Genomic DNA, 21,617 nt, shown 5'->3' with positions numbered 1-21,617 from the left:
AACTATTGTGTAAAAAGTTATAAGATCTCATTGAAGTCCTTTCTTAAAATCCCTGGAAAGTAACTATTTTTAGGGTCTTGAAATATATTTTGTTTGCTTTTATTTTTTAAAAATATATATATTGAGTTATATTATTGTTATTTAGTTTTCACCTTTATTCTCTCATTGCCTCAGAAGTTTCGCAGCATTTCGTGGTACACCGGTTGAGAACCACTGGTCTAGAGAAATTGTTAACCTTACCGTTATTAACTAGTTAATACATCAATTTGTACTCAATCTATCATTTTCTAAAATATAACCAGGAATTAGTTGATTAAATTGTGTTTACCATTCTGTTGCAGGGTATATATCGATGGACGAATTGGCTGAAGCATGTGATCTGTTGAGTCAACACCTCCACGAGCCTATATCGCGGGAGCATATGGTGGACATCGCCAAGAGTATGGACATGAATAAAGATGGATTGATTGACCTAAATGAATTCTTGGAAACATTCCGTTTGGTAAACATGGAACAAGAGGAGGTTGAAGATGTAGAAAATTGAAGTACAATATTTTTATGTCCCGAGAAAGATATAAATTACGCTTAAATGTACTGTATAATGCTATTTCTATTCTACCAAAGTGTTCATTATATATATATTTTTAAAAATGTCGCTTTTTTCAGTTCTCATTCTTTACTCGTTGCGTTTGTGAGTTGTGAATAGGTAGTGAAAACAAATTACTTCGTTTCATCTCTGAACTAAAAATATATCTAATTTCAGTAATTAAAACTAAGGATGATAACGTGTCAGTAATGATTTAATTATGAATTAGTTAATTCTCACTTCGGTTAACACTTTATCAGTTGTCTACAAAAAATCACACCGGTCATGATACGCGAAATGCTAATTCGAATTTAGCCTAATTCACATTCCGCCTAATGATCTCAAGGAGAAAATATTTATATCCTATATAGTAGACCTGACAATGTTTCTACCAATACTTATATATATATATATATATAATCAAGGACTTGTTGACAAGAAACGACACATACCAGTTACAATTATTAACTATTTTATATGTCCAATGGTATGGTAGGAGTTTTGAACATGTTATATGTTACACATGCCTCATGTTTATAAATAAAGCTACGTGTTTTGTTACTACTATTATAACCTAGCGGCGACAGATATCAGCATCAATGATAAGACACGAGACAGAAGAGAAACAACAGTGCCTTGACTCCCCACAAAGAGGGCAGTAGAGGTTGCAGAATCTCTATCAACGTCAGTCTGCTCTGAGACTAGTTACCTTACCTGCTTTCTCCTAACTACATCTAGGCTTTAAAAGCTTCCTTAACCCAATATCCTGGCAGCAATATCCTGGCCCTGAAAGCTCCTTTTTTCTCTCAACTGCAACTGATCTTTGAGAGGCACCGTATACCCACCTCTTACCTGCAACTAAACCCTAAAAAATCTTCTCTCTCTCTCTCTCTCTCTCTCTGTTGGCTGTAATTAAGCCTTAAGAGGCACAATGTACCCACCTCTTGGCTGCAACGAGCCCCGGAGTTTCACCCTAACCTGTCTCTTGATTGTGTTGGGCTTAAAACATCCTATTTACCAACAACCAAATTTTAAAAAATATATATATTGATCTATAGACCACAACTCTAGTATTTTATATTACATTTATATAATTAAATTTTAATAATAAAAACTTGTAAAAAAATTCAAATCCCATGTACTAATTACTTTACCTACTGCCCTAAAAGGACATTTTTACGATATTGTTTGTACCTAAGAAATGTCGTGAGTTATCATGTGATATTTATGAATTGAACATAACAGTGAACTGGAGCTGTGACTTGAAATTCCCGTGGTGATTCGAAACATTATCAGATTATCCTTGATAAGATCATTAGGAGGAATGAGAATTAGGCCAAACACGAATTCGAATTTCGCCCAAAATGTGGAATTCGATTTTTGTCTGTGAATGATAGTTGATAAAGTTTTAGTGAACTTGACTACAGAACTTGAACTTGAAAGAAGTACCAATAACAAGTGCTATGGTTTGACTTTGTGAAATTAGCATAACTGCTGCTGGATATTGCTTATACAGTAAATTCTGTTAAGTTAGCCACTTTTTACAACAAAATTTATCGGTTTTTACTTGATTCGTTGTTGGAAGTAGTGATAATAATAATTTCCTGTTAAAATTGGTAATTAGTTTGGATTTATTTAGAATTTATGAATAGATTGCGTGATATCTTGAAACGAAGGATTATCAATAATATCATTATAAACAATAACACTCTTCAACAGTTTTTCAAAAGTAGATGTTACGGTGAAAGGACTATTTCTTTGTGGTTTTGAGGTTGCTGAGCACGAAAATAGTGCTGAAATTAATTGATTAGCTCTTGTTTTCGAGATAATGGCACTTTTGAGCTAAGCGAGTGGAGTGCTTTATGCTATACTATGCACATTTTTTCAGGGCTCCATTTCCTATTATCTTTTAGAAATGTCCATAAAACATTTCATGCGATGCAGGTAACCGAGGAAAAGTTTCTTACGTCTAGGTATTATATGCAAAGGTTAATAACCGCAGGAACAAATTATCATGTTTGACCCTTTATTATAATTATTTAAGGAGCCTTGTTAAAACTTTGGATAATAATAGAGTCCATTAACTGGAATGTTTGTATGCTAAGATGCAAATATTAACAGTTTTTATCTTGCACGCTTTGCTGGTAAGCTCACTTAACTGAATTTTGAAGTGTTATTGTATGTTACAATTTAATACAATAATAGAATATAAAATTACTTACTAGAACCTTACCTAATACCGATTAAGATTGTGTCTTGTGATCAACTTATTCACCAGGACCTCAGTATGTTTGCAGTGGGTATTGAAATTACCATCGGTTTTAAAGAACTCTTCAAATTTCTCATTACTACTGAGGAATGCTGATCTTTCACGGAGCGCTGTACATAATTACACCTGTGTAATCACTTTCGTCTAATTTCAGGAAATTCTAAATGCCTGATCAGGTAATTGAACTTTTATTGCATTAATTCGAGAAGTCTGTGTTTTGCAACTAGTCCGTATTTAGTGAGGCTAACTGTTTTATTCTTTGCTATTTGAGGAAAGACTGATATTTTCGCCAGAGTTCATAGAAACACTTTCTACAAGTTCAGAAGTAGGGTGTCGTTTGTTATTAGAATACACAAGATTTGATTTTTTTCCCTACATGGATATTCATTTTGTAATACAAGGAATCACACAAAGATGTAAAACCATGGGCACTGCAGATGGCATACAACAGTCTTATCTACTAATCCGCGAGTTGAGTTTCAACGAAAACGCAGTGCATTATACGTTGATTTTTTTTGTCTTAATCATCTCTGTAATAACCAAATTACACAGACACAAAGTCATTTTTATAAATGGTATAATTGATTGCTTCCTCGAAGCAAATGTTACTTCACTGCAAATATAGTGTAAATTAAACGAAAGTGTAGACATTTTTCTTCTTGTCTATAAGAAAGGAATGACAACTGAAATTATCACAAAGTACTATCATGGAACGATTTGGAAACTTACCGCAACACCACTAATCACAATATCACAATTATAAAAATTTTCGTACAATTTATATGAACTGAAAATCCTTATCGGAGGGTCATACTATGTATCACGTGATAAACACATGTGCAGCGATCGTAACCGATAAGAGGAAGATACAGAAGTTTAAAAAATATGATGCGCTCTTGAATGTTGATAACTGATTACCGGTATATGTTTTAAAAAAATCACAATTAAGTACAAAAACCGTCATTTCAGGCCATTTTGTAACTCGAAAACCAAAGCTAATCTTCAAATTTCAAAGTCATTTTCGAATTCAATAACCACAAATTACTAAAGCTTAGCTGGTCTTATTTCCGTAACATTTTGTTTGACGTGTTAAACAGTGTAATTGATAGATAATAATATTTTAAAAGGTAGTAATAATAACAATAGCATTATAAGGTGAAAAGTTAGCAAAATTTAAGAAAAAAAACTATACAGGAAATACAATATTGTACACTCATGAAATTAGTAGAAAATCTGACACGATTTTGTAGGTAAGAATTGACGACTTAGACACAAGTTCCAATAGATTGGGGAAGCCTGTTGGCAAAATACACGTTTTAACTCCAAGTTGCCATACCTAAGGTTAGTAGGCTATAGTAGAGGCCATAAAAAGATTTTGAAAAACACGACAGTTTGATTAACTTTTTACTCAGAACATTTTATACCATCTGTCAAAATATATTATTGATTTTAATCATTGTATTATATCTCCAGTAAAACTCAAACTTGCAATATTTACTTGTCTTATGTATAGACAAATCCATCTCCAACAAACCTTTGTATGTATTTTTGCACTTAACAAAAAAATAATAATAATTTTCGTGACTACAAAATTATGCAAATTCTGTAAGCAAAATTTACTTTGTACGGAAAAAACATAATGATCATTTCATTCATCGATTGTTTATTACACTGCTTGAATAACTTCTTGGCAACATACTTCTGATTTAAATGTCATATAGAAATAAATCGTTAAATAATATGAATGAGACATGGTTGATAAACATAGCTATCGCTAATATTATTGAGGAATATTTTAGCATCTTGCTCATTTTTGTATCTACTACAAAATAATATTGTTTGAGTTCTTTATATTTTTCATTGATCCTAAGTGGACCAAGCAATCAACATAAATATTAAATCATACTGATAATTGATCTTCAAAGTAATGTTAGAAAATATTTTTAAAAAAGCTCTTTATTGTCAAAATTTTATTAACAAATTTTTATAAACTCTTTTATATAGCGAAAGAATCTTTTTTAGTATAAAAAAGATACTGCCAAGTTATTTTTAGTTTCATCTCAAAAATTTAATAAACATTTGCTATGACTAAAACGTGTTTAGATATCAAAACTTCTTTTTATCAATAAACAAGAAGGGTACAACTATTCCGATAACATTACAATATTATAACCCATTATATCTCTAGGAGGTTACTAAAATTAGCTAATGAGAGCTTTAATATAATTCTATTTCAGAGTCTATAATCTCTTCTTTAAGTTTCAGTTGAACATTGTTCTAGTTAATTCAAAGTTTCTTATGTTTAACTTGTTCTAACTACTTAACAGTTTATAATCATTCCATTAAGTTTTAAATTGTTTACAATATTTAAATGTGCAACTACTTTACATTCTTTATGTTAGAACTAAAATGGCTTGAAATGTTATGAATAGATGTACTTTGCTGGACAGAATGGTTAGGAAAAATTGAGAATCGAAAACCGATGCCACTTTACTATCAGACGTATAAGGAGTTTCAAGATAAGTAATATGGGATTTCACTGGTATATTAACATAAGGACAAGGCTAAAGTATTTACCACAAAGCTGCTACTGTAAAGAAATGTAACAATAATTATGTAGGAAATCTAACAAGTTGTAAAGTTTTAAGCTGACAGAAGACTTAAATTTACAAGAATTGAAATCATTTGTAAAGAATATTTATTCGACAACGTGAATATGACTATTATTAGTTATCAATTCCTTTTGAAAAAGATAACATTGTAAATAAATATAATTATGCTGGACTATGTTTATGGGAATATGCTTATCACAAAAGATTATTGTTAGAGCTAAATAAGAGATCTTTTTGATTTGATTGTAAGATATTTTCTGAAAAAAAAAATGCTACAATAAAGATTGTTGATTTTTTTTTCTGTGAAACACATTATCTTTGTACATAAAATAAATTTTTAATATGCTGGATTCTCAAGTTTAACGATTTATCAAAGCATGTTAATGAGCAAAATAATTTGTTTGCAATTTAATAAAATTATAATATTGTTAATGTTACGGTGATGAATGAAATTTTAAAGAAAGATTTAAGGTAAGTTATTGATAAATAATAATTCTAGACTCCTGTTGACAAATAATAAAGTCTATTTTGAATCTGCGCACCTAAATTTATTAAAACTATTCATGCAATGCTAAATAAATTTGCAACTATTTTCGGGAAATATAATTAATGCATGTATATTTTATGAGAAACAACTTTTACTGAGGTACTTCTACCGAAAGTGCGGAAAGAATGTATGGTTTAATACAAAATTTGAAAGCGAAATATACATTCTCTTTGCACTGACTTCAAAGTATGAGTGCTTGATATCTATTTTATGGCACAAATTTCGATTCTGAGAAAATACATAAAGATGTTGCTATTTTTGATTCTACTGTATATTTCCTATTACTTAATCACAGCTTTCTATGTAAAATATTTTCTGAAATGGACGTTAAGTGCGTACATTATCTTTCTATTAAAATGTGACGGGAACTCAATGTAAAATGTGTACAGCAACTGTTGTAAAACTTTGAACAGTACTCAAATTCTCGTTTTAAGTTTAAAACTAGTGATAAATGAATGTGTAACTGACTGAACGTCGTCTCAAACTGATATTACCGTGAAATGTAAATAGGAAGTGATTCATGTTCGTGTTATGTTGCATTCAATAAAAATGAATTCTGCTTAAATGATTTATAAACAATCTATCGCGAATAATAATAATATTAGGAATTATTAGAATAAAATTAAACAATTTAAAGTAAATTCTATAACAATAGTTCCGTTTTGGTTCACATTCCCCTTATTTGCTTCCTACGTTCGAAACGTTCATAAAATGTGATATGATAGTATAGAAAATGTCTTCAGGAAATGGTGCTGTTTACAAAGTATCTGTTTAACTTTTGGCAACAACATTAAAATACTTCTAATGCTAAGCTTATTATTAAAAATATATATTTTTCATCGAAATAGTGAAATTGTTTTTCATAATTTTATATTTAATCAAGAAACTAATAAATCAATTCTTACTGTAATGCATTACACTTTTATTTTGGTATTACATTATTTATTAAACGCAATACAGAAAACGTCTTACATATAACGCAGTTTAACTCAAGCGATTTTTTTAAATAATGAATACCACGTTAATATTATGTTGTGAAAGCGTAATACGTAATGGAGAGAACTGAAAAACACACCAACCTTTACTGGTTAATATATTTGTGTTTAATTGTTAAGACGGGTTAGAATTGTAAACTTATTTGACAAAAATAATATTTGTTCTGAAAAAAAAAACTGAACGAATTTTTCAAATGTTTGAACTTCAACCATAGTACAAAGGATAGAAAATAAATTCTCCTAAACAAGTGTATACAATTGTTATTATTGTTGTAAGGAATCAAATCTTTAAGTTTTACGTTCCACGGTTATGCCGGCTAGGCTAAAGGAGACATTAATGATAAAAATGAATGAAATGGTGGAATGAAGAAAGTGGGAGGAAACAGGATAACCCCAAGAAAACCTACGAACACAGTGCTTGGCCACCACAAAACTCACTTGGCGCGAGCTGGGTATCACCAGAGGTGAACACTCTGCCACTAAGTTAGTGCAGCCCCTGTAATAAAACAAGTATGTAAACTTAATTGAATATTAAATATTTGCATTTAATTGAATATTTTTGCTTACATTAACATCTGTCGTTCTCTATGTTTCATAATGTTTCCAATAACCCTATCTCTTCTTATTTTCGTATGCTCCATTTTTCTTCTACCTTTTCTAACAATATTTCATTTGATATGTTATTTATCCATCTATACCACCACATTTTGAGGGCTTCCGTTTTTCGTTTTTTCCTCTTTTACCAGAGGCATCTATTTAATGCTACATTTAACACATACGATTTAATTTGCCTTTTCTTCAGTTCTTTGTCTATGTTTTCAGTTGATTTTTTTGTCTTTCTGCGAATGCCTTCTTTGCCAGAATTCCAGAATTTCAATTTACTTAAGCATACTGTACAAAACTTTGTCTTTTTCTCACAACTTTCTGATTATACTTGATTCTCTTGTGCTCTGAACACCCTATATTTTGATTAGAATCACATATAAATCATAATGTTATATACACACTTGTTGGATCTTTATTTACTATCCATTGTATGTATGAAGGAAACATCCCCATTATTTCAATGATGAATCTAATTGAAACGACAAGAATTTCATATTGAAGATATGTTGCCTTGTAAAGTGTAAATCTCTCTATAAAATAGGCTATAAATATGTGTATGAGTATTAATTGCATATTTGTGACAGAGAGAGCGTGTCTTCGTTTATCAATAAGTACGAAATAATGTATGTATAAAATAAATATTACGTTCTAACTTTTAAAAAATGCATTTGAGCACATGTACAATAGTTTCAAGTTCTTCATTCCTTTTATTCATGTGCTTTCAAAGCGGAAGTAAGACGTTCAAAAAATTATAAATGTTGACACGAATATTTGTGAATATACGGTATATTGTTAATATGCGGAATATATGTACAATATAAATGTTGGCGGAACATATAATAACTGTTACATGTATATAAACGGTTAAAGTGTGTCAAATATACATATTATATATATATATCTATATTTTGTGCCATGAAAAAATCAACTTTCAACATGCATGATTTGAAACATATTTTTGTCCCTTTATCATTAAATTTTATTTGTGAAACGTTTTTAAAACATTTTACTTCTCTTTGTATCGTAAATCTTTAATGTAAATAAAATATTATCTAAATATTCTCAATTTTTGTTATTATTTTAAGCTATATTATTCTTAAGTGAACATATTTATAACATCATTTACAAGACGATTAAACGGTAAGGAAAATGAATAAAATCTGTATTTGAAGGTAATATAGATAATTATTAAACTATGGAAACATGTTTGATAAAATGCAGCTTATCTGATTATTAAGGCGTTGAACCACTTTTAACAAGTGGACATGTGCTATTAGTCCCTTTCCTGTGTTCGGCGTAATATTACGCTTTCGGTCACTATAGTCTATTCTGTGTTGGACGTACTATTACGCTCGTGAGTATATCTTACTGAATTTACCTTTGTTGAACGGAATAAAACGTATTTCTTTGGCAAAATATTTTTCAATGTAAATTATGTTGGAGATTCCGTAGCTTGGGCCGCTCCAGAAGACGCAAAATTTTAAAAAAGACATTTTATGGGAAATTTCTCGAACTTTCCCCAATTTAACTTGTCTTGTACATCATGCACTCTTGAGTGTGGTACCATTAGAAACCCTGTTTTATTCTGGAGAGAAAGATATACGAACGATGATACTCGGATAAATTGTGCTGAAAGAGTAGGTACTTTAAAATATTACTGTTAGTTAAAATAAAGTTGAATCAAATAATATTGGTTAAAAATCTTTTCTTAATGCAGTCCCTATCAATTTATCTAAACATTTGGAGCAACCCATAAACCAATTTCTATCATCAACTTCAACCCACTTTTAATTATTTGAAACAAAAAATGCATGCCAATACTATAAACTTACACCAAATATATCAGTACACTAACCTTTTGAAGATCCCCCGAAGCTATTGCAAGTAGACCATCTACAAACAACCTAATATTATTGGAGTCTACGCTCAAAACTTGTGATGACCCCCACCTACACAATTTTGTTGATCCAACTCTCAACTACACAAACAGAGCTTTGTAATCCACACATTATAAAGATGCACTAAATTACATGTATTTGTATAGTACATTCTGTAAATAAACGCAAGCTCATACATTCTAAAAACGTGCACAACCCCGAGTGGACGTACGTGTACAATCCACATAGGCGTACACAAATATAAATATCCTGTTTATGTACACAACCTCGCATTTTCTACAAACTAGACTCCAACTTACAATTGACATTCTTTCAATATAGTTTATTTTTTAACTAAGTGAAAAAGCTCCAAGCTGAGATAGACTTTAGCAGTTCCATCTGCTCACAAGCTTTACTCCATTTCCCACTCCTTTCAACTTTTTGTTCCACTTCACCATTTCCTAAATAATCCATGTTCAATCCTCCAAACCATTCTTTTTTTCTTCCTTTTCCGCAACGCACAAATGTCATTCAACTTCTTCATCAACCTCAAACGTTAGGTTTTGTTCACTCTTTTATTCTTTCTGACCGTTCTTCAACAACAATTCTTGAAATTGCTCATTCAAAGCAAGTAGTTCTTCAGCTTTTCTTTCGTTAATACGCATCCTGCTACCCTGCAGTGTGAGCTTCCAACCTTTCAATAAGTTGTACCAGTTCTTGCTCAAGGCCCCTGAATGAACAGTGCTCCTTTTTCTTATACCCAAAGCAGTACTGACTTTGAGCCGAATATTTACTCTTTTGCTGTTCTACACTCATTACTACCAACAAAGTAGATTCTTGTTCTTAACCTCTTCTGTAATTCATAACTGATCGAGTTGATCTAAAGACTCAAAAAGATCAAAATGTACAAATACTGAAAAATTATCCATAATTCTGAGATAGAAAGTTGAGATTGACACAACTTGAGATTGACCAAACACTGCGCCAAATAATGTTAGTTAAAATAATTTTAATTTAATTTTTTTAAAAAAATGAAAGATATTTTACTTATTTACGCATTGCCTTCCATGTACACTATCAGAACTATTGTGAAAATACTATAAATAAAAGAATAATCCATGATCCAACCACTGAATTTATATTTTAACTAACTTGTTATCAGATCTATTAAATACACGAACAAAAACCGAAAATCAAAAAAAATCTCAGATTATAAAACAAAGATTTAATATTATTCTCTTATAGAAGTCCCTATCAATTTATCCAAACATTTACAGCTAACCAAAAAAACAATTCCTATGATCAACAATTACTACACAAACCAAGAAAAAAAACACAATACAGGAAAGCATTTTGTTAGAAAATTACAAAGAAAGGAGTTAAACACTAGTAGATGTACTTTATCACAATGTTACATGATTAATTACTTTTTTTAACAGTCATGTTGAAAGGGTTAATCATCATATCTCATATTCGCTCTTTCTTTACTTAGGAATTCTTGTGGTTGTGAAAAAGATGGATATGAATATCCTCCAATCATACGAATACTATGAAGCACAGTTTACTATTGTCGATACAATTTATGGGTCATCATCTTTCATGGCAAGATTTCACGCTCTTTTCACCTTGTGTTTTGTGACTTAGGTTGACTCATTTTTCTTATTAAATGCTCACGGTTTCTTCCCTTATCGTCCAGATATACATATTAGGTACTATATATATATATATATATATATACATGGGAATCCGAAGCACTGTACAAGTACGAACAATAATATGTAATATTCTGCAGAACTTTTCACACGGAATGGACTCTGGTTTATTGGGATTTTCATTGTATAGTTATAAATAGTGCAAATGTAGCTGTAAGTGATGTAGAGTGAATTACCACTAGATTTGATGGGAAGACCGCTAAATCAGCAGCATTGCCAATACTTGACTTGATTTGTATTCGAAATGCAAAGATTCCAGTTCAACTAATCTCATATATATATTTATATATATTCAAACAAATTTTATTTCAAAATTCTAAGTTTGATTACCTACCCTGTAGTTGGCTTTGTACACCAAAGAGAATGGCAATTTTGAAAGCTAGACTTATTTCCGTAACCTGCAAGATATTGTTAAATCAAATCTAGTAGTTTGTCTATTAGCTAAGGAGAATGGTCGAGGAGATGTAAAGAAAATAGATTTTATTGAAGCAAAAGCAGACAGTCTCAAAAGAGTATGTCTGTAAATAATTATCTTGTAATTTTTTATGCATCAATCTTTCATTATGTTTCTTGTATTTTAATGAAGATATGTGACTAGGTCTAATAACAACAACGTTCAATGGATTAAAATTCTGCGTCGTGTCTCAACAGGATCTTTTCCAGACGGTGTAAATCATAATACCCGCTTACTTGTAGTTATTCGACCCAATAGCATGAAATACGTGCTAGGACGTGCCCTAGAGTAAAGTATTGGGAACAGATAGGTAAAAACATTGGAAGACTACAGTAGAGAGTAATTGTAGGAGTAGAAACATTTATTTTTTCTTCTTTCTTGCTCACGTCGGTGTAGTTACCAACAAATTTCTTGTAGCAGTAGAAACAACTCTCTGTATGGCTACATAATTCATATGCCCAACAGTGAGAACTGAGCCCAGAATGAGGAAAATGCCTCAATAGAATATCTCTAAAGAAGAGAGATCTTTTTCTTCAATGCTGAATAAGTAAGAAGCATGAAGTATCTTGGTAGAATGCTCTGTGCATTAGACATGCGAAAGACGGATTATTATTAGGAGCTAGCGGATTATTCCACTAGCGAAAGGCGGATTATTCCACATCACTAATGTGCAATAGAAAATATCCATGATACTTCCTTCTGTAGAAAAGTACTAGTAAAGTGTATCATCTAGACAGTTATAATAACCAGTGAAAAACTTCTATAGACATTGTTCCACTGACGCAACATCAGTGATTATTAGACATTGTGAGTAACTGCCTTAACTTAAACTAATTTTTCAAGCAGGATAAAATTACACAATGATTCATATCGCTGTATTTACCAATGCACTATTGGAGGTTTCACAAGTAAGCGAGAAGTAAATGAAATATTTTTCACTTAACATTTAATTATTAAATTATAGACCACAAACTTAGATAAAGTCATAGCATAAGTTTGACGGCTAAACTTTAGACCTGGTGTTTTTTCAAAATTCAACTAAATGTTTAAATTTTCAACTCCTCTACTTAGACCTACAAAATTATAGACCAGAAACTTTGATAAAGTCCTTGCACAAGTTTGACGGCTAAACTTTAGACTTTTTTTTTTAATTCAACTAAATGTTTAATTTTTCAACTCCTCTACTTAGACCGACAACTGATAATTGTTCACTAAGTTTAAAACGATCTTTCTTTTTCAGTGACAAGGGAAAAAAGACAATCGTTCTATTGTAACTTTAGCTTTTAGACACCAGTAATCCTTACCTCAATATCAGAATCATAATGGAGGTTAATTTGTCACCTGTTTCTATCAGGCGAGATTTCCGAGAGAAGCTGCCTGGCTTGCCTTTATTAGTGACGGTGATATCTCACCTACATTTATATCTCTAGATAACGCTTGAATAGTTCTGGTACATTCACTGTTTTTCGTTGAAAACAGAACACGTGGGGTCAGTGAGCAAGACTGTATAATTTATGGTATTCAAAGCACAAGGGAATCAGGTCTGTTACAAGAGGAAAACATAAAAAAAAGAGAAGTAAAGTATCAATATATACGGTATGCTTAAGATTACATGAAAAAGTTAACACTGTTTCTTACATTATAAGAATTATTTGGACATTAAGATCTCTATCTGAAACTCCTTTCACTGCCTAAAGAATTCAAGATAAAATACCTCCAGAAATGACTAAAAGTGAACTCGATTCTCATGTGCACTAAAAGCTCCACATATTAGACGATAAGTTAACTGCAAAACATTATCCCTATTTTTCCACTGAAAGTAATTGACAGTTTTGTCACTAGCACCAGACTGAAACTTTCCCCACGATTTTTTCTTTTTTCTTTTCCTTTTCTTTTCTTTCTTTCTTTCTTTCTTTCTTCTTCTTTTTTTTTTTGAAAATTACTAAAATACAGATGATGATCAGAAAAATGGAAACACCTGAACGAAATTGCAACTTACCAGATTAATATGGTGTCGGGCCACCTTTCGCCTTCAGAACAGCCTTGATGCGACGTGGGATGGAGGCATAGAGGTCGTGAATGGTAGCAAGTGGAATTTTACACCATTCCTCGTGCAGGGCATCGGCCAGTTCTGTGAGAGAGGATGGAGGTGGAAATCGTCGCCGGAGTGGTGTTTCCAAGACGGACCACAGATGTTCAATTATGTTGAGATCTGGGGATTGGGCGGGCCAGGGGAGGTGTTGAACTTCATCCCGATGTTCCTCAAACCACGCTGCAACAACGCCAGCTGTGTGAATGGGTGTATTATCATCCTGGAAGATGGCGTCATTGTCCGGGAACAACATCCGGACCATAGGATGCAAGTGGTCTCCTACAATTGCAACATAATCGTTGGCAGTGATTCGTCCTCTAAGTGTGACCACAGGACCCAATGAAAACCATGATATGGCGGCCCACAGCATCACCGAGCCGCCGCCATGTTTCACAGTTGGGCGGAGACACTGCAGATCATAAGCTTCTCCACACATAAACACGACCCGTGGTTGGGAATAGGGTGAAGGATGACTCATCCGACCATATCACACGTTTCCAATCCTCAACGGTCCAAGTTGCATGGTCGCGGCACCACTTGCGGCGTGCGAAAGCGTTATGGTCCCTCATGAGCGGTTTGGCCCGTGCAACACGACCCCGTAAGTTCATGTCATGTAATTCGCGGCGAACTGTGATTGTCGAAACAGGTTGGGGGAAGTGCTGATTGAGTTCCTCCGTCACTTGCTCCGCAGTGGCACGACGGTTCGCGTGACAATGCGCTTTAATACCCGGCGTGACCTGTTACTCATGATTTTCTTCCGCCCACTGTTCCGCTTCCCCGATGTGGTTTTTCCGTGTGTTGTGTAGGCCGTCATCACCTTCGACACTGTCCCACGCGACGCACCTAACACAGTAGCCACTGCCGTTACACTCACTCCACATAACCGCGCACCAACAATTTGCCCTTTTTGAAAATCTGAGAGGTCTCCCATTTTACACTACCTCCGTCTGCTGCAGCCACTGGACACTGCTGTTCCACTGCGTCTGACGTAGTATGGAGATCGACCTAACACACCACCACCAGCGGTCCGGCGCTGCGGGCGCCACGACACCACTGCCAACCCATACATCTGACGCGTTACCAACTACAGGTGTTTCCATTTTTCTGATCACCATCTGTATCTCTGGCTTCATCTCATGATTTTACCACTATAACCACAACAACTGAATATATTAGTTACAATAGAATGGTTTTAGGTTTCGATATAATTTTTACTTTGTTAAACAGACGTCTTAAGCACATGTGTTAAACAGACGTGTTATTACTTAATTAGATATTTGAAGGAATATAAAAATACTGATAAAATAAATTGACCTAAGGAATATTTAGAAAACATTTAACTTAGATATTCAAAAATATGTTTGCTGTCATTATCCATATTTCAAGTAAAAATTAAGTTTCATTTCTAAGGACAGTCTGTCACAGGTGCAACGGCTCCCGAGAAGGACAAGACTGACCTACGCAATGAATAATCATAAACGCAAAATAAATAAATAAATTAATAAAATAAAATAAAAATGAGAAAGTTTTTCAATCAATACTATTTAATGCAAAGTTAAATATTATAAACGCTGACTCTTAGACAATATTCACAAAACTTCTTAAAGTTACAATTTTCTTCAGTTAAAATGTCTTTTGCCGGGCGGATAATCATGGAAACATCCCACTGGACATATAGATTCCTTCTGGTTGGGAATGTTCTTATAAACAACTTTCTTCCCTTGGTAACTAAGGAAAGGAGGCAGTTTTCTGTTTGGAACTCTAAATGTAGATGCAGCTTTGGCAATTTCCCAGTCCGTTAATACCCTGAACGTTGATTCCATTTTGCTCCCACACATCTAAAAGAAAACGAGAATAACAATATACAGTGATTGTTTAATAGAAAAAGCATGTCAATGTTGAAGAAATTACTTTCTTCCTGTGTTACAATTAGAGTTGAAAACATGTGCTCTGGAATGCATTTCAGAGTAAATTTTAAATTCTAGCGCCATAGAATACAATATTAGATCTTTTTTGAAAAATATATATCTAAACTAAACTTACTGTATAAGATTATGTAAGTTTAAGATTATTGCTTGCTCAAGGGTCAGATAAAGATGTTAGTTCCAACTTAGTTTCTATATCTAACTATTCTTAGTTAGTTTCTTTATTTCTATACTCTTACTAATTTTAATGACATGGAAATGTGATTTTTTTTAAAATTTTACAATGCGTTAATTTACATTTAGTCCTATAATTTCACTTAGCTCGTTCTTGTAAATACAAAGTAGTTTGGACACAATACATCCTCTAAGTAAGTACCCACTATCTATACAAATTTTCATTTGACCATACTATTTTCATGTTTTAGAGCAGCGTTGTCCAATCATAATGAAGCCGAGGGTCATAATCGTGTTTACTATTAAGGTGGGGCCGCAGCTTAGCAGCTTAATATATATACGAACAACAATATGTAATGTGATAAAGAATTTATCACACGGAATGAACTCTGGCTTATTGAGATTTTCATTGTATAGTTATAAATAGTGCAAATATAGTTGTAAGTAGTTGCGAGTGAATTACCACTAGATTTGGTGAGAAAACTGCTAAATCAGCAACATATATATATATATATAAAACAAAAGATATCGAAAAGTGTATTTGAGAATTGACATACCTATTTAATATGACTAATGATGGTATCCAACAACACTCACAAAGCTGGGACAAATGGTGTATCTCCAAGGCAACTTGTGAAACGATTCTTAACAATCTGATTTTGGAAAATGCACTCGATTAAAATTTCGAAAGTTAGGAAAACGTTTGTTAAACAGTATCCTGAAGATATCTACTCTTTCTCTGTCCTTGTTTGAAAGAATAGGTCAGCCTAAAGGTCACAAAGTTCGAGCTGTAAGTTAGTAAGTTGATCTTCCGTATCAATTGTCAATCATTGGTGATACTCGCTATGTCTATATGTCCCTATGTCCCTATGTCGAAGACAGAAAAATCAAATTATTCTTCTTCAAAATCTTATGTTCGACGACTTCAACCAGAAAGTGTGTTGAATTATTTTTCTCTCAAGCAGAATGGAAAAGGTAACATTCCGCAAACAATGTTAAACGAACTGTTCGTCAGAAGTAAAAATGGACTTCTGATCTTCCAAAAACATAATCTTCCAATTAAATTACAAATCATTAAAGTTTTATGGATTGCACAAAACAGCTTGACAGGCCACCATTTGGACGGCTTTGATTTAGAAAAACAGCCAAATAAAATTATAGAAGTAAATTCTTGCTATAAATTAAAAAAATAATCGCACATCTCTGTTATCAGGATTAACAGAAGTATTCGTTTTGATTTTAGAAACTAGAATGAAACTACACAAGATTAACAAAAGTACTCGTTCTATATTTATAATCTAAGATGGAATTAACTCAGGATTAACAAGCGATCGTTCTAGATTTAAAAACTAAGATGGAACTAAGACAGAACTAACAAAAGATTAGTAAGAATGCTTATTCTAAATCTAGAAACTAAGGTGGAATTAAACAAAGTTAATAAGAATACTCATTCTAGATTTAAGTATCCTTTCTAGATTTAGAAACTAGAATTAATAACTAATACAGGATTAATAAATTTTAAATTTAGAAACTAAGATGGAACTAATAACACGATATTAATAAGAGTACTCGTTCTAGATTTAGTAACTAAGATGTAATAACGCAAGATGAATAAGTACTCGTTTTAGATTTAGAAAACAAGATGGAACATTCTTGATTTACAACCTGAGATGGAATAACATAAGATTAATAAGAGTACTCGTTTTAGATTTAGAAACTAAGGTGGATCAAATCAGGATTAGTAAGAATGCTCGTTTTAGATTTCAAAAATAATATGGAATTATTATAAGGTTAATAAGAGTACCTGCTCTATATTTAGAAATTAAAATGGAATTAACACAAGATTAATACGAGCACTCGTTCTAAATTTAGAAACTAAAAAGGAACTAATATAAGATTAACACGCGTTTTCGTTGTAGATTCAGAAATTGGATGGAACTAACACAAGTTTAATAAGTGTACTCGTTCTAGATTTAGAAACTAAGATAGAACTGATACAGGATTAATAAGAGTACTTATTTTAGATTTAGAAACTAGGATGGAACTAACGAAGGACTAACAAAAATACTCATTCAGAACTAACACAGAATTAATAAAAGTACTTATTCTAGATTTTGAAACTAAGATACATGGATTAATAAACGTTCTCATTTCAGGTTTAGAAAATAACATAGAACTCATATTACAATATTAATACAAGCACTCGCAATAGATTTAGAAACTATGATTTAACAACGAAGAACATCTTGAGCTTGAGTTAGCCACAGTACACCAGTACTACCAAACGTGCATGTATTATCCAACCCCATACAGATGTATTTTGATTGACATGGATAAGTAAAAAAGATTTAATGGCGTTCAAACAACAGAATTATAGAAATCAGTAAGAATTTTAAGTAAATTTAAATATCAGTATCAGAGTCAGTTTAAGTATAAGTATCAATAAGTATTTTTAAAATTATTAAACAACTTTAAAAAAATCATTCAGATATAAGAAAAAAATCACAATACATGTTTAAGTTCGTCGCTGTAACTTAAATATTTAAATATTGTAATATAGACCTACCAAATACGAATCTTCTAGCAAAACATTTTGAAATGTATCTCCAGGTTTGAATAGCTTAGGTATCACTTGCATAGGTCTGTAGTCCGTTAGAACATCGTGTGGAATAGACGGATGACGAAAAGTATACGAGTCATGGATATTATATGTGTCTCGACCTAAAGCTGCCACATAATGTCCTGTGAAAGCGAAACAAGTGTCTATTATGAGAACTACTATAAATGCTTATTCATTACACTCATTATTTAATTAAGGTGTACGTAATGTTACGAAGAACGCCAATAAATATTTTATTACTTATTTTTTGTAATTTATTTTACATTAATTTAATTCAAGTTCAAAAAATGATGTTGAAACTTTGCTCAAAGACTAATAAAATCATTATAAAGGAATCCCTGTAATGGTCTTATTTATTTATTCTTCATACATTTATTGATAGCGCTTTATTTTACTTCTCAGAAGTGTAATCCAATTGTTTGATTATCAGAACAAATTTTCAGAAAAAATGGAAGGATTATTCTCCAACTATATAATTAATTTGCCTTTGGGCAAAGCTTTAACATCCATTTCTTGGACTTGAATTTTGCCCGTCATTAAACGTTTTCAGTTTCTTATCAGTTCCAACTTTCTGTCAGTTCAGTGCATTTTTAAAAGATGTGCATCAAGCAGGGTTATTTTTCTTAAATCAAGTGATTAAAACTTGCTTTAAACAATTGATTTTGTTTAAAACAAATTGTATATACGTTTTAAACATTTTGTTTCAAACACGTGTATTTTTAAGGCTTGTTTTAAACATATGTTTATTTTTATTTTATTTTATTTTTGTACAAAAAAAATTGCCAGAGAAGGAAAATTGTCAAAAAAAGGGCTCCCCATTCAGAAGGCTATTTTCTTCCCGTGTGAATGTTTTGACTTCTCGTGGCTACAACAGGTCAATGTAGTGATCTACAATTTATTTTGGCTCTTTTTTTTTCCTTGTTTTTAACGTTTATTGCATTGTTTAAATGTTTATCAGTTAACTCGCGAGATAGTGTCGTAGTCGAAGGTTGGACTGCTTCTGAGATTAAAATATTTCAGGCATTCGTTGATACAGCACATGTTGGTTCTCAATCTCCGTACAACTTTGAATCGTTTAACACGAATTCCACGGGAATCAAAAAGGATATCATTTGGAGCAAATTTACTAAATTAACTCAAACTCCATAAGCTAAGAAAATGGCCATACGAGCTCGTTGCAAAACGTGTAAGAAAGAAATGGTTTGTTTAGTTAAAAGAATGAAGGATCATTATGAAAAACGCAATGTTATGAAAAAAAAGAAAGAAAGAAACCCACAGATGGTAGAACTATTGATTCAAAAAATGCTTCTGGTGATTCTAACGTCAGAGATGTGTTTGAGATGCAACCGGGAACTTCAGGTAAGAATTAAGTTTGTATCACCAGTTATTTTTATTATTATTTTTTTTTTTTTCATTATATTATGAAAAATTTATTTCGTCTCCCTCTTCTACCTCCGTTCTAAATTTTCTTAAAAACTTTACACCCTGGCATGGCTTGTACTGAAGGGACCAGGCGGGAAAGCGCGAAGTATGTAAGTCACCCGCGTAACTTAGCACTAAAGCGTAATACTTATTGTCACATCATTGCCGAACGCCAGTGAGGCTCCTGCCATGATTTACATTTGTTCGTCTGTATGTATGTATGTACCACACTACAAAGGGAGCAATTTTCAGTCTTTTAACATTAAATTTTGAGGATAAAGGCACGAGACGTCCGGAATTTACTGTATAGATTTTGACTGCAATCCGACCTACAATTTCAAAATTAGAGGTTCGGATCCCACTTTAAACAATAAGCCCTGTCTCATATAACCTTGCTACTGATGCAAAACTGTAACAAAACAAACTAATTTTATGCGTTTCGAACAAACTTGGGTTGCAGGATAAATTTGGCTCCAACTTAGTTTTTTTTTACGTATTTTATTTTATTTTTTAAAAATGTTCAGAGCACATGGAAGTCCATTTTCAAAAAGGTTCATTTTTGCTCAGCAAATTCAGTATCTTCGTAGCTAAGAGTCCGAAATAAATGAAAGAAGAAACACTTGAAAGGGTGTGGGCTAGAGTTTCATATGACAACTGCTAGACAAGGGCGTTGATGGAACGGGAAAAAGAGGGCTAATTCTCCCCTCCCTGCTCATAAATTTAAGATATTGGCATTATATTGTGTACTCGGCAGCGTCGGAAAGATTTACAAATCAAGCTCCGAATGCTATACTCAGTGATGTATAATTACGTTAAATAAATGCAGGGCGTGTCAAAAAGAATACAGTGACGGAAAACGTCATATCTTCGGAAACACGAATCCGAAATGAAAGAAAGAAAAACTATGTGACAAGGTGCAATCTAGCAAGTAAAGGGGAAAAAAGTCTTAAGAAATAAGATATTACATGATTTTGAAATACATGTTTAAAATCATGTTTTAAATTGTTCAAAATGTTTTTTGTGTGTTTTAAAACATGTTTAAAACATTTTGAATATCTTTTTAATGTTTTAAACACATGATTAGTTATTTTTTTTTTTTTTCAACCCTGGCATCAAGTAACAGAAAATTGGTGGATATGCGAAATACACGCCAAATAAAGGTTTTAACATTGTATATTAAGATTAGTATAGCATTTATTGGTGTTGTTGAGTAAACTTGCTACAATATTACTGAGATAAATTGGGGCTTCGTCCGTTTGCATTGAAAAATTACCCCGAGTTCTTCTCGAGCTTAGGATCGGAAATCTTAAAAATACTGCACATATAAAAGATAGGTGAAACGTGTTGTTTTTATTTGGCATTTTCTTTCGTGCTCTCTCACAAATTTTCAGCAGCAAGGCTTGCTGAAGACAAAGGGTAAGCGAAATTTAACTAACATCAATTATCAATAATTCATAGCTATTTTAAATTTATTTGACCATTAAGTGTTAGCGTGGGGGTCCAGCAGATCCCCAGAATCCTTTATTTTAGATGTTTCTACGTGGAAAAAGTTGGTGGCGCTGCTGTCTGGCTAGCTACCCTGTCTTTCATATTTCTTTTTTCAGTTAGTAAGACTTTCATTGCTCATCTACACGTGTGTGGTGCTTATTGTTCGATAGTTGTTTATTGGTTGGAGTGCTCTCATATCCCCATACATTTATTGTAAAATTGAACCGTAAATACAAGT

At 32.4% G+C, this 21,617-nt stretch overlaps 2 protein-coding genes across 2 annotated transcripts in view; one reads left to right on the top strand and one right to left on the bottom strand.

Moving 5' to 3' along the window:
* The window catches only part of rdgC (retinal degeneration C), an 857,557-nt gene extending 848,886 nt beyond the window's left edge, over nucleotides 1-8,671 (top strand). The window contains exon 14 of the mRNA XM_081751765.1: nucleotides 342-8,671. Within this exon, the coding sequence (XP_081607891.1) occupies nucleotides 342-544 (203 nt within the window). The 3' untranslated portion in view covers nucleotides 545-8,671. The remainder of the gene's footprint in view (nucleotides 1-341) is intronic.
* A 6,627-nt stretch (nucleotides 8,672-15,298) lies between these two features.
* Nucleotides 15,299-21,617, bottom strand: part of LOC145681973 (WD repeat-containing protein on Y chromosome-like) — a 43,258-nt gene continuing 36,939 nt past the window's right edge. Inside the window, exons 7-8 of the mRNA XM_081753574.1 lie at nucleotides 18,416-18,591; nucleotides 15,299-15,588 (exon numbers count right to left, since the gene is read on the bottom strand). Of these exons, the coding sequence (XP_081609700.1) occupies nucleotides 15,370-15,588; nucleotides 18,416-18,591 (395 nt within the window). The 3' untranslated portion in view covers nucleotides 15,299-15,369. The remainder of the gene's footprint in view (nucleotides 15,589-18,415; nucleotides 18,592-21,617) is intronic.

The sequence above is a fragment of the Thermobia domestica genome, chromosome 3 (assembly GCF_964235325.1).
Source record: "Thermobia domestica chromosome 3, izTheDome1.hap1.1, whole genome shotgun sequence".
NCBI classification, from domain to species: domain Eukaryota; kingdom Metazoa; phylum Arthropoda; class Insecta; order Zygentoma; family Lepismatidae; genus Thermobia; species Thermobia domestica.
The sequence above is the reverse complement of the archived record's forward strand: the minus strand, read 5'-3'. Positions and strand labels throughout refer to the sequence as shown.